Source organism: Eublepharis macularius, chromosome 2, assembly GCF_028583425.1.
Source record: "Eublepharis macularius isolate TG4126 chromosome 2, MPM_Emac_v1.0, whole genome shotgun sequence".
Lineage (NCBI taxonomy): Eukaryota > Metazoa > Chordata > Lepidosauria > Squamata > Eublepharidae > Eublepharis > Eublepharis macularius.
Window position 1 is genome coordinate 11,062,538 of NC_072791.1, and position 14,698 is coordinate 11,077,235.

The window sequence follows — 14,698 nt, forward strand, 5'->3', positions numbered from 1 at the left end:
CACGCAATGCTTATTTGCAAGCACAGATCAGATCTTACTCATAATTAAAACCAAACAGTGGTTAATTATTTCATGGCATGTGAAGGCAAGAGGGATGGACTGGGCAAGCAAACCTCAAGTTCTTTTCAGTATTTTTCAAGTAGTACCCAACTATGGTTTGGCACTGCATCTGAACCAAGTTATAATGTTTAAGACTTTTCATACAGTATCTCACAGTCGAAACACACGAGATGAAATACCTAGATTCAACTCGTGTTCTCTTACCTAAAGGTTTGTCGGGAAGTGTAGGCGTCCTTGCAGCTTAAAGTTTAGCATTTACAGAGCAGAGAGGGAAGTGCGGGCATCCTTGCAGCTTAAAGTCTCCCGGTGCAGCCAGGCGTCGCTCTGCAGGGCCAGGCCGGGTGAGCGGAAGGGAAAATGCCGTGATGCACCTTTAGAGTGGGAGGAAAGGCGCCCCACGCCTGCACTTCCCTCCTCGTTGCTCTGTAAATGCTAAACTTTTAGCTGCAAGGACGCCTGCACTGTAAATGCTAAACTTTAAGCTGCAAGGACACCTATACTTCCCGGCAAACCTTTAGGTAAGAGAACACAAGTTGAATCTAGGTATTTTGTCTCGTGTGTTTTGAGTCTCAGTAATCCTTGCAACAACCTGTTGATATTCCAGTACTGCATATGGGAAGCCCAGGGACAGTAGCTAGCCAAGGCTACCTAGAAAATCTATGGCTGAAACAAGATTTGAAGGAAGAACTTCCCACATCTCAGGCCAGTGACTATACTACTTAAAAGGCAAACAGGAAGTTTTTCCCATTTAACTCAGTGTGGCCATGACTCGCACTTCCTTCAGATCCCTTCTGAAAACCTGGATTTCCTTTGCAGCCTTTCAGGACTCCTTTGCCCCCCTCTCCTACTATAACCGAGTCTAGGCATAAGCAAATAGAATGAGTATATTCTTCCACTATTTATCTGCACCTTCCTCTCTCCCTTCTGTTGTTTTCTTTGTCCCACAAGTTAAACTATAAAGCTCCTTATGGGAAAGACCTGTATCAACTTGTACTCTGTCGATGACAACTATTCAGTATCAGCCCCATAAACAGCCCCATCTGCCTAGTCACCAATGAAACCTAAGCCTAGGAGTTTCATTTTATTTATAAGGAGTTTATTGTGCCGGTTGTGGAAGAACTCAACATAGGACAGATCTGAATGTTTCTAGGGATGGGATGACACTTTCAGTGCCACAATGTAAGCCACTGTTTGTAGAGCAGCATTACAACAGATTTATAGGATCGGGCTTGTTTTGCTGATGCTCATCATGATGACCTGTCACATGTGTAGTACAAGGAAGATCTTGCTTTACTTTACTAAAGTACAGTTCTTCATTCACCCTCTCTTCTCTCTGCTTTGCAAACCCATAGCAACAACAACTCCTTCCAAAAAAAATCCTGCCAACCCATCCAGCTAAACTAACGCCAGATTCAGAACTCACCCTATTTGGCATCAGACTAAAATATGGAAGTCTTTACTGTCTAGCAAAGTGCACCCGCTTAATAACTGGGCAAGAAGGGAGTGACCCACTTTAAAACCATTCAGCAAGTTTCCATGCCATCCACAGGACAGCTTTAGTCACAGATTGAAATATCAGAAAAATCCTTGTAGCCAGAAAATGAGATTTCTCCCAGGGTAAAAAAAACCACTATTAATCTCCACTCAGGAGATTAATGTCAGGAAGACAGGGCTCCGTTTGGCAAGAGGTTAAAACGATCAGCATTGCACTAATTTAATTCAGTGCTTCGCTAGGCCACTCATGGACATTCAGTTCAGGTTTCCAGTCCGTTGATGCCAGCAACGTAGTAGAAAGAGAAGCAGTGAAAAGGAGGGAAACAGGGGGGGGCAATTTCTTGCAATACAGAAGCAGAATTTTAAAATCAAGTCACAGGCAAGGCAAGGGCCGTTTCCAGATGGCTTACCTTCACCCGGGACATCGCGCCTCGTTGCGGGGAAAATGCAAAATATCGCGTTTCCTCGCGCGACTTTTGCGCGACATCGCGCAAAACTCACGCGAGGAAACGTGATATTTCGCATTTTCCCCGCAATGAGGCGCGATGTCCCCGGTGAAGGTAAGCCATCTGGAAATGGCCAAGGTATCCTCCCACATTTACAACTTAATATTAAGACATCGATACAAACGTCCTTCAATATGGGCACCAGCACACACACAAAAACGATGGCAAACGTTTTAAAATTGGGAAGGTTTCAGGTGTGCAAACTGCTTTCACCTTCATTGCCATACTCAGTTCAATGTATTATAGAATTCTGAATTTTTGGATAAGAATTCAGAGGTCGCTGCATACATATTTGCACATGCATGAACTAATGACCCACTTGACAAAGCAAAATTTCACCAATGCCAGCAATTTGGATCAAGTTTGCAAATACAACTTCTATGGGAATTCCTTTTTCATAACCCCAATGCTGAACTGGCAATTATTTATTTTTATTTATTCCATTATACAGCATGTATTGTCTACCTTTCTCAAAAACCCTCAAGTCAGACAATTATTAAGAAGGGCAGCATCGCCATTTCCCAAGACTACAGCAGAAAAACGCAATCTGGAGAGATTAAACACTAAACGAATGAAGGAAGAATTGAAAGGATTGTGGAAATCATAGACAGAAAAAAAATTATTCGCATGAGCTCCTGAATTTAGATCATCCACAGAAGACTGACCCAGGAGAAGCAATACTGTATCATTTACTGGGGTTGAAAATTAGTTCTAGTGCGCTAAAGACTTCCACCATGCCATTTTATACCCAGAAGAATTTGATTATGCAACTAGATCAGCCTAACATTACATTGTGACACTGGCAACACAGCACAATGCAAAAGGCTATTTAAATTAGAGGATTGTGCTATAAAAATTCTCTCACAGAAGATTGTCTTCCTTCTCGTTACTGACCTATCAGAAAGCAAATACGTATTTTCTCAAGCAGCTTTACATAGTAAACAATATGTAAACAACTAGCGGGATATCATATTTTTCCAAATTACCTGAAGCAGGGAGGAGTGTTGTATAATGAGGCATTCTCCGACTGTGTTTTGTAGTCTAACACTATCGGGCACTCTTTGAGTGCAAAGCCAAGTAAGTCCTCCCGAACTATTACGGCTGTGACTCCAGCAGTGCCTATATTCTTCTGGGCACCAGCAAAAATTACACCAAACTTTAAAAAAAAGAAGAGAAAAATATTAAATATCAAGTAATGCATACATTATAAGCAGAAATTCCACATATAAGTACTTTCATATGTAAATGTTCAGTAGACCATGACTAACAGACATCAAGAACTCCACAGAACTAGCCTCTTCACAATCTGGAAAAAATATAAGGTTTATATGGAAGATGGAATTCTTTCATGGGTGGTACCATACGAAGTAATAGATCCGAGAACTGTCGATAACGAGCAGCAATGTTTAACTTACAAGGAGATAACACAAATACAAGATTCAAGATTAAAAATAAAGTCAGAAGAAGAGTTGTCTCCTTGTTATGGATGGTTTCAATATAGACAGATCAGAGATCTTTACAATTCGGACTGTTTAAAAGGAGGAATAAGAATGGAAAATTCAGAAATAGAAGAAGCGATATTACAAGAAGATAAGAAAGAAATTTCAAGAATTTACAAAATTCTTCTAAAATGGTATACAGAGGATGAGACAGTGAAAGTACAGATGGTGAAGTGGGCAATAAACTTTCATAAAGAGATATCAATGGAGGCCTGGGAGCACTTGTGGAAAAATACATTGAGGATTTCAACTTGCATGAACATTAAAGAGAATGTATATAAAATGATATACAGATGGTATCTAACACCAAAGAAAATCGTGCTAGGAAACATTAATATGTCAGATAAATGCTGGAAATGTAAGAAGCATGAAGGATCATTGTACCATATGTGGTGGACTTGTGAAGTAGCTAAGCAATACTGGGGAGATATAATTGAAGTAATTAAGGAGATTTTACAAATCCAAATAAATAAGAACCCAGAATTGTTGCTACTAAACTTGGGAATGGAAGATGTTCCAATGCAGTATAGAACATTGCTATTTTATATGATTACATCAGTGAGACTTTTGTATGCGCAGAAATGGAAAGTACAAGAAGTGCCAACTGTAGAAGACTGGATTTACAAATTGCTGTACATGGCAGAGATGGATAAAATGACAAGAAAACTCAAAGATCTTGATCCAGGACAATTTACTGCAGAAACTAAAATAAAATAATTCTTGGAAAAAAAGTGGGATGTGAAAGGAGAATTGTGGCAGTTTGAGACTTACTAAATTGAAGCATTTTATGTGGAAGAGAGAAGCGACTTTACCGTTAAGAACAATTTTAAGTATTTTACACTAAGCTAAAATTATAGTTAAGTATATGGTATGTAGAATATATAGTTAATTAATGGAAAGTACGAGTGAATTATTAGTAAATTTAATACAGTATATATATAGAAAATTTAATATAGTGTATATAGTATATATAATGGAATTTTAAATTTGCTTAGAGTAAGAAAAGTTAGATATAGATTTTTATGGTAAAATATGTAAGATAAAGTTTGTTAAGTAATACGAGGGGTTTAGGGTTGGAAAGCTGTTGAAAGTCAATAAGGAGGGGGGAAAGGGTGGGGGTTAGATAAAATTAGATAAGATGGGAATGTAATCAATAAATGTAAACTATACTCACCTAATAAAAAAAAATTTTTTTAAAAAAAAGAACTTCACAGAACTGTTGTGAGATTGAGATTGGGCAGGGGAGGGGAATTCTATTAAGAATTAGCGAGGGGCCAAATTTACCCTTTTGCCTAGAAAAGTAAATACAATGACTTAATATAAGAAACTGACTACTAGTTGGCTTATAACATATATGTAATAAAGTAATTTTAAAAAACTCACAAAGCCATCTCCACGTTGGAATCCTTAACCCAAACTATGAATCTTATATGGCATATCCATGCAACACAGTTAAATTGCAGTTAACAGTTGTTCTCTGTTCCCAGTGAATCCTTGGAACTGGAGAACATGCTAATTTGTATACACTTAAAACTAACCAAACACTACAGAGAATTTGAAAAAATCAAGTCCCTGCCAGAAGGCTCAAGATGTAAATATAGGCAAGAATAAAAAATGACAGAGTAGAAGACCAGAATGCTGGGGCTTCAAACATAAAATGCTCACAAAACATTCCCAGGGTTCTTTGAGGGAAGTCATAATAATTATAGTGATATAAAAGCAATCTAGGCTTACAGATATATCCCATCTACCAGCACAACAAATCCCTTCTTGAACCTAGGTCTAAGTTACACCTTGCAGAATCAGCCCTGTAGGAACTTTACCTTAGAGACATCTACTGGCCTGGAAAGGAAATTTGAGGACATGTCGCAAACTAGGACTGCCTTTCCCACGTCAGGTACAAAATCAAACTCCACACCATGGACAGTCTCGTTTGCACAGTAATAGACATAAGAGGCGTCTGGGTTAAGGTTCCAAGCGCTTGGGTCAGGGACTTCTGAATCAGGTAAGAAGACAAAGAAAAAAGGGCGATTTCTCAACTCAGCCATCTAATTGCAAAGATACATGGCTTTCATTTAAACAGCGAACTTCCAGTTATGATTCTGCTCAACATATTTCTATTAGTTTGCCATCCATTCTTGATCATCCATTCTTTGTTATTTTAACAGAAAGCATCCTATTCACCAAATGAGTATATGCCAGTTATTTTGGACTTCACTAGCTACCTTACGGATGAAGGGCCACTGTTTATCCAAAAAGGATGCTAACTTCATGGCAGATGTCATCCTCTCCCCAAAAGAAGATGATGCCCAATGTAAGATGGTGGTGGTGGAAAGTACCATCAAGTTGTAGCCAACTTATGGTGACCCTTGCTGGGATTTTCAAAGCAAGAGACTAACAAAGAGAGTTTGCCATTGCCTATCTCTGTATAGTGACCCTAGTCTTCTTTGGAGGTCTCCCATCCAATTATTAACCAAGGTCACCCTGTTTAGCTTCTGAGATCAGTATGGCCTTGACTATCCAGTCAGGGCAACTGCAAATGGCCCTCACCAAAAAATTAGAAAGCCAAAGCGGGGCGGTGGGGGGGGGGGGAGAGAGATAACACTGAATTTAAGAGAGTTTCAGATGGGTAGCCAAGGACATAGGGGGAGAAACTGCATTTAACCTCCCCCACCATTTTCTTTTTTCATTCCCTGAAAGCCCCCACAGCCTCTTCAACTTCCAGCTTTATTCTCTCCTTCCAACCACCAGCCAACATACCTTTATCTGCCTCCCTGTCTTCAAGCTTTCCCTCCTTCAATGGCGGCATCACCCTGGGAAAACTTGGGATTTGCAGCACCAGGAGGGGAATCTGCAAAGACTTTAGGTGACCTTGTCCTGTATCTTCATCCCCACATTATTTCTTCTTTCTCTTGTCCCAGCAGCTCCCGTATCCTCTCCCCTTTCCCAGCTTTCTTCTCTCCTTCCCATCCACCTACCAACCTCTCTCTTATCTTCCCCAATCTTCAGCCATATTTATTTACTTCACTTATACCTCGCCTTTCTCCACAATGCGAGACCAAAACATCATGCGTCTCTCCTCCATTTATCCCCACAAACCTGTGTAGTAGGTTAGGCTGAGCATGTGTGACTGACCCTACATAGGGTTGCCAGGCCCCTGGGGAGATAAACTGGTGGATAAGGAGGGTGTGTGAGGGGAGTCCTGCAGGGGGGAACTTACCTCATGCACCCTTAAAGTTGAAGCATGCTACTGAGTGCCCTACATCATGCGAGGAATGGCATCATTCCTGGCACAACACAGAAGTAATGAGTCATGTCAGGTGCTGATGGAGTGAAAATCACTCCCCCAATTTAAGAGTCTGGAGCTGACTTTCATTCAGTCAACTCCTAGCCTTATGTCACTCAATGAGCTTTCATAGAAGACTAAGAATTCAGATCTGGGTCCTTCCAGATCCTAATATGAAACTCAGCCACTACACCACACAGACTATTGCGGGATGGCTGCTGTTAAACAGTAGCAAGCAGGCAGGACTGTGTGAATCATGCAAGTCATGAGGAAACGTCAGGAACTACAATGCCAAGACCATGGCAATACAGCCCGGAAAACCCACAAAAACCATCGTTCTCCGGCCGTGAAAGCCTTCGACAATACATAGGAAGCAAGGTGATTGCTTCTAGGCCTCGTCCCCAATGGTTTCTCCCCCAAAGACTAAAACAGTCCTGGAAAGAGCCCTGCATCTTCTCCCTGCCTTTGAATACTGTTGTGGTTGCAGTCCCAATTTCTGGATTTAAGTATCCACAGATGATGCCATGTTGAGAAATAGATAGGTTAATAAACCTGAGAGAACTATTTCTACTTATAGTGACTGAATCCTAATGGAATTCATTACCTTAGAATTTACTATTGTTTCTATCATGCTTACAGATTCATTGTTTTCAATTTAATGTATATAACAATGAGCCACAAAAAAAATTGCTAGCACATAGGATAGAGTATTTTTCATCCATATGCAGAATCTGAAGAGATCTTACTTGTATAACTAGAAAGTTTAGGATGAACAAGGTTCACTTTAGCATATTTCTCCGCTTCTTTAGCAGCCTTAGCTGACCAGCCTCCAGTAACCACATAATCAGCAATCCTTGCTTCTTTTAATCCAATAAGATTAAGAGGAACAGCACTAAACTGTCCAGATCCACCTCCTTGGAGAAAAATCACTTTGTAGTTGTCAGGTATATTTCTGTGCAAAGGAGAAAAAAGTTTCCTTTTAATTTATCCCACCAATTCAGCTTGCAAATTTGCCACTCCATTAAAATTGTCCGCCAAATTATTTGAGCATATGTCACTTGATCTAGTTGATTCATCAATTCTTTTAAAAAAATTGTCCTTCGCTCCATTTGGTCCATAAATTCCCACTATCGAAATCTTTTGCGAGTTCCAAATAAATTCCACCGCCACATATCTGCCTTCCAAATCATTAAATATCATTTTTGGTTGTAGCTCTTCTTTAGATAATTATTAACTGAATAACTAGAGAGGAGATGTTGATCTTTACAAGAAATATAGATAAGCTAGAAATGTAATCTATGGTTTAGAAATGTATTTTAATATGGAAAGCATTTAAAGAAGGTAATTAAGGGTACAAGAATTAATTATAGAAGTTAAATAGAGACATTAGATGTAGAGGTGGACAGGGGGTTGGAAAACTGTTGGAAGTCTAAGATAGGGGGGGGAGAAAGGGGGGGAATAAGAAAACAAGGGGATTAATGGGAAATCTGTATTTTTTTTCTGTCTTTTATTACTCACCCAATAAAAAATCTTTTTTAAAAAAAAAATTTATCCCACCAATTCAGAACTTATAACATTCTACCATTCATGCTATTTTTATTCAAATAAAATATCAACATTGTTTATGTACAAATAGACATAACAATCTGTATTCATTCAAAGTTAACCTGATTTTCCCTTTGACTTCCCTACCTACAGCCCCACACCCTCATAAATAGTCATTCAACAAATACAAGATGTATTGAGATGATAACTGTTTGTTGGGTAAACAACAAACACTAGTTCTGTTAGAGTGGACTTATATTTATCTATTATTAAGAAACGTACAGAAGGCAGTTTTAAATTATGTATTCAGTGCAGCAGCCAACTTCAGTCTGCACAACTGTTTTTAACTGTTCCATTTACTTGCCAGTTGCAGTTCTCTTCAACTAGATCAAGACTTTTCAAAGTCATGGCCCCCCATTTTATAGGGTGGCCTTTCAGAGGAGGTACACAGACCTCTCTCTGGCATTTTCCATTAATAATGCAAGGCAACCCTTTTAGGAAGGCTGTCAGTAGTAAATCGTGACCTTTCATAACTTAAAGTACTGCTAACTATCTGGTGTTAATTTTTTTTAAAAAAACGATGCTGTTTTTTAAACTTTTTCTGTTGTATAGAACACTTCAACCTTTCTGGAGACATGGGCCTCCAAGCTTCTCCAAGAAAGAAATAACATTTCTGCTTGGAGAAGAGGAGACAGCAATTTCTGCCAATGTCCCCTGCTGCTGAAAACAGGGCTAAATTCTTTAAATAATATGTTTAGTTATTTCCCTATCTGTACAACAGACACCTTAAACTTTCGACAAGCATGAGTCTTGCGGCATCTCAAAGACAAACAGAATTTATCCTAGCATAAACTATTGTAGACTAGAGCCCACATCTTCAGAAGCTAACATCTAGTCTATGAAAGTTTATGCTGAATAAATTTTTGTTAGCCTTTAAGGTTCTACAAGACTCCCTATCTATTTTTGTTGACTAATGTAGCTCCCCCTAAGGAATTGCTGTCTTAAATGTACATTTCAGAATCCATCTCTCCCATATACATGAAAAAATGACCCAAACAGCTTTAGTTTCTTTAAGGAAGTAACTGTTGTGATACAATTCAGAATGATAACTTACAGAAGTTCACGCAAGAGGTTTTCAGCTGTTCTGATGATTTTTGAAAAATCAGATGTCCTGTGGCTCATTTCTATGAGGAAAAAAATAATGTGATCGAAATAAACTTGGTTTCACAGAACTTTAAAATTTATTTATTTTTCTTCAGACATCTTTCAAATTACCAGAGTTGACATGACAAACAAATAAGATAAACAAAATTAATTCAATGGTTAAAGTCAGTCTGTGGAGAGTCAGAAAGCAGTGCCACACCTGCATCAGCATTCCTCTGGGCCCAATAGAAACTTATTACACAAACCCCACACACTTAGCCCAGCCCATCCATATAATTACATAAGTCACGAAAGAAAAAAATCTGTTTTATTTCTGAAAGAACGTAAGTGGAGCACACTATCGTAACTGGCTTGCCAGACTCTGGTAAAGTGCATTCTTCTCTACCTCCTTCAACATTTATTCGTCACTTCTCTCTCCAATGAGGACCCAAAGCCACTTACAACATCAAGCCTCCTCCATTTTATCCTTACAACAACAAATCTGTGAGGTGGGTTATCACTAATGGAGAGTAACTGGTCCAAAGTCACCCAGCACGCTTCCACAGCAAAGTAAAGATTTGAACCCGGGTCTCCCAGACTCTAGCCTGACACTCGAACCACTACACCATGCTGGCTCTCAATATTTGGGCCCTGAGCAAATGGCAAAAGGCACTTTTTCCTAGGAGAAAGCCTGAGGCAATCTTTGCTTACTGAATCTTACTGGAGATCTATATATCTCAGCCTTGCTCCATATCCCAGTATGCATATCAGTTAAGCACAGGAAACTTACGCATATCGTCTCACACATTTCAATGAAAACAGCAGATCTGTGGTTGCAGTTACTGTACATATGGATCTCTGGAATCCAGGGTATCCCAGTTGGGAGTTCAGTACATACATCAACGCTCCCATACATCAGGAAATTGATGGATCAAAGTGATCTCTTCTCTTTCAGTCTCTTACAATATTTATAATTTGGTGCAGGATTCACCATTCGCTTTATAAGTAACATGAGAGGGGCATAGCAAAGCCAATATGATATAGCAGCTACAGTGTTCCATTTGAACGCTTGTTTCAATACACTTACAAGAGATACAAATATTTTATCAAGTCAGTCTTTAACGCTTAGACAGGACTCTTCCAATGTCTTGTCCATTCATTTTAAAATATAATTAAAGATTTTTAAAAAACTTTAAGCAATAGTAATAAAACTAACCAAGAAAACTTACCAAGAACGCTTATGCCAAGACCTTTATAATCCAGCAGTTCTTTTTGGGCTTCTAATAATACCTGCAAAAGAAAATTCATTCAACACAAGTGTATGTATCAGCAGCAAATCACACACATTGTATATTCATTTGCACACACAAAGTATTACTTCTCCAAGTATCAACCCACTCACTTGCTGAGGTCCTCTGAATAGCTTCTTTTAGCCCTGCAGATTCAATTCTTGGCAACACTAAGAGCTTATCTTACACAGCCCTCGTTCTTTGGAAAGTGCTCCCCAAAGAAGGTCATAAAGCCTAATCTTTCCCCCTGAAATTGTGTAAATAATTCTTATCCAGAAGGTTTTCAGTCCTGAAGTCATCCGGTGTCATTGTTCATTAGAAACACCATTCTTGCTCTGAATGTAACTGGCCATTCCATCATGTTTTCATGGCTAGTTTGTAAGATGCTGATTTTTTAAAACAATTAAATCATTAGCTGCCAAGAATGTCGGAGAAATGGGATATAAACCATTTTAATATGAAGAATACAAATATAATTATAAATGTATCCAATTTCAAATAGATATCCTACTGAGCACTTCTAAATGATCCCACAGGACATTTTAGGAACAAGTCTGCTCATGGTTATTGCTTTACGACACCCGTATCTAGAGATGACCAGCTAGTCACAGAGTTCCGACTGTTTCAATTATACCATCCCACTCTGGGTTCAAGCGATGGACAAAATAACATATTGTATCAAAGTGTGTTCCTTCTCTCTGTTGACATGCAAATACTCTGCAAGAATAATTACATTCCGTGCAAGGCATTTTTGTCACCTGTTAAAAAGGGGATTTAACTATTTAGGGGTGCCTTATTTTCAGATAGCTGACAGAAGATGACTTTGCCAGGTTTTCAAAGATCAGATCTAGTGCTCCTTAATATCAAGCATCTTTGTTTCTATATGAAGTAAACTACTGACAAAAAGTTCCAGGTGGACTGCGTTGTTGGTCTGCAGTAGAAGAGAAAGATTCTGGTCCACAGCATCACTTTAAGACCAACTGGACTCTCAAAAGCTGATACCCTGGAAATCTGCTTGGTCTTTAAGGTACTACTGCACCCAAATCTTGCTTTTCTGCTGACCGAGGCAATTTTTAAAAGCCAGACATACATTTATTTAGATGCAAGTCTTATAAAACACAGAAGCTCCTTTCTCTTGATGTCACCCCACCAACTCATAGTGTTCAGCACCATGTCAGAGCTTATCAACCCCTGCATTATTTGACTTTGAAACAGAACTGAGATAAAACCCTGGTACTAAACCATTGAATCTTGTTTAAAGGTCTCTGAAGCGTGTGACTTCCAAAGGAAAGTGTTAGTAGTACTTTAATGCAACCAGACTTTCAACATTAAACTCTTTTTGATTTTGCTACTACAGACTAACAGGGCAAACTCCTTTTAACCTTTACACAAGCAAACTGATCCCCACATCAAAAGGAGCTGCCTGCATCTCCATATCAAAGGAATTGTTTACATCCCTCCTCTCCTCCCCGCCTCTATATTTGACTAGTTTCTTTCTGCCCTCCATGCATCTGACGAAGAGAACTGTGGTTCTCGAAAGCTTATGCTACAATAAAATCGGTTAGTCTTAAAGGTGCTACTGGACTCTTTTTGATTTTGCTACTACAGACTAACACGGCTAACTCCTCTGGATCTATAGCAATATTAGTGTTTCCCAGGAGTACAATAGGACAACTATGCTTAGGTATGTAATTCTTATGGAAAGCTAGGAAGATTTATTCCACGTGAACCACACCTCTCTCCAGATGTGATTGGAGACTACTGCTGATGCAACTTTCTGAACAGATGAATTTATTGCTTTCTTCTATTATTGCCATATGTTACTTAAAAATTATGCTGTTGTTTAGCATGGAACTGCCTGAAATTAAACGGACATATGTACAAACATTTATTACAGCATCTTTTTTTTTAAAAAAATATTCTTTTTAGTTTTGAGAAGATTCTTTAAATCAGTCTTCCAAATATGCAAACGAGCTGATTTTTTTTAAAATTACAAGCACTCTTGACTTTCCTAACTGGAAAAACTAGACAACCCATTCCTTTTTCATAGCTGCTGTTGGTGCAAGGAAGGAGAGGTGGACAAATACAAAGAACTTTTCTGAAACCATGAAATAACTCAAGCTGATGAGCCTCCATTTAGCAGAGCTTTCTCTTGCAAGAAAAACCATACAAATTACTTGTCTCACAAGAATAATACGGATTTAGACTTGGTAATCCAGGTGAAAAATTTGGTAATATTCTAAACAGAAGGGAGAAGCAGGATACTTTAATAGCAAAATAGCAGGGTACTTTAGACCCTTTGGAGACCAATGGACATGTTAATAATAGAAAGGCATATTACAGCAAATTGTGCACAAGTAAAACATAGAATGGTGATTCTAAATGCACGTCTATCAAAACCAGTATATACTGATAGTGTATAAAAAGGATCATATGCTTTAACAACGCATTTAGTAGATAAAAGGAGTAGGAACAGGGTCATGATGGAACACACATATTCTTTTTGCCTGATGTTCTGGGATATTGTTGAAAGAAATTCCCTTTTCCCCTGTTACCACCGTGCTTGGGATAGCATCAGTAAGTGCCTCTTCCCAAGAAGTGCTCTAGGTCTTTGCGATTCTGCAACTAGCAGAGAAAATGCTAAAAAGAGTACCCCAAGCAGAAAATGTTTTAAGCCATGATAAAGAGGCAAGCGAGTAGTAACATGCCAGCAAATTCAGTTTACTCAGCAAAGCTCTGCTCAAGGTAATTAAGGGATCGTCTATAAAATATAATCAGTTCTGAAGCTTTCCAGATACCTGCCCTTGCTAGACTTTGCTCCACTTTAACCAGTGCAGTTAAAGTTTTCCTTTGCAACAACTCGCCGTACTGGTCGATCCTTCACACGAGAACCTGAAATACCACAAGCTTGCAAACTGCCCCTTAGTTTAGATGTCTACGGAATTGTTCTTCCTTCCATAAAAGTTCTGAGGAACAGATATACGATCATCACCCCCCCCCCATTTGTATCTCTCGTTGTCGAAATGCTGATCTAAAAAATCTTCCCTGCATCCATGAGCAGCGCAGCGCCGAACGCAAATATCGCTGACGGGCAATCCAAGGTTGCAATCTTTGGGGCGCTTGCTTAGAAGCGAATTCAGCGGAACTTACTTCCGAGTAAACTATACTGGATCCGGCTGCACGCTGGAAACTCCCCCCCCCCTCCCCCGCGGTCTCTTAGGGCATCCAGTCAGCAGAACCTACTTCCAAGCAAACTACACAGCCTTGGGCTTGCACGTTGCAAATCCCCCCAAGCCACCTTCGGCACTTCTGCTGCCGCCCCTTCCTTACCGAACGCGGCAACTTAGCCGGCCCTGCGCCGAAGTTCGTTACGTGCTTCTGGGCATCCATGGTCCCGAGCGCCGCCGGCCAGTTCTCCACTTACTTTCCGCTTCTGTGCGCGGCGCTGCCTCTCTAGGTATCCCGACTCCAGCGGCGCACTGAACCATAACAACGCTCACCGCTCCTGCTTCTCTATTGGTTCCTTGCACATCAGTATGGTAATTTGCACGCTCCGATTGGTCCACGGCTTGAAGCTTGTGCAATCATTGGTCCGGCGTCCACGAGCAGGGTGCGTGATAGCCCCGTCCTTCTTAGATGCAAGACGGAATGGAGATTGCAACATTCTACGGTCTGGATGGAGCGGCGGGGAGACAGCGCCAACCTCACGCACACGCCTCCGCCACTCCCCCTCTGGCAGGGAGGCGAGGGAGGAGCAGTTGGCCCTTCGTTTTGGGGAGTTTGCGCCCACGTGAAAATAGCATACCTGTATGTTTGCAAGGAGTATTTTTATGTGCAGTTATGGGAGTACGTTTTAAAATGAGCGGCCGTCTACGG

At 39.9% G+C, this 14,698-nt stretch overlaps 1 protein-coding gene across 1 annotated transcript in view; it reads right to left on the reverse strand.

The window, feature by feature from the left end:
* Nucleotides 1–14,306, reverse strand: part of LOC129324436 (phosphoserine aminotransferase-like) — a 29,718-nt gene extending 15,412 nt beyond the window's left edge. Inside the window, exons 1-6 of the mRNA XM_054971695.1 lie at nucleotides 14,153–14,306; nucleotides 10,763–10,823; nucleotides 9,505–9,574; nucleotides 7,592–7,797; nucleotides 5,383–5,555; nucleotides 3,047–3,216 (exon numbers count right to left, since the gene is read on the reverse strand). Coding sequence (XP_054827670.1) covers nucleotides 3,047–3,216; nucleotides 5,383–5,555; nucleotides 7,592–7,797; nucleotides 9,505–9,574; nucleotides 10,763–10,823; nucleotides 14,153–14,212 — 740 coding nt within the window. The 5' untranslated portion in view covers nucleotides 14,213–14,306. The remainder of the gene's footprint in view (nucleotides 1–3,046; nucleotides 3,217–5,382; nucleotides 5,556–7,591; nucleotides 7,798–9,504; nucleotides 9,575–10,762; nucleotides 10,824–14,152) is intronic.
* Between the last annotated feature and the right edge of the window lie 392 nt (nucleotides 14,307–14,698).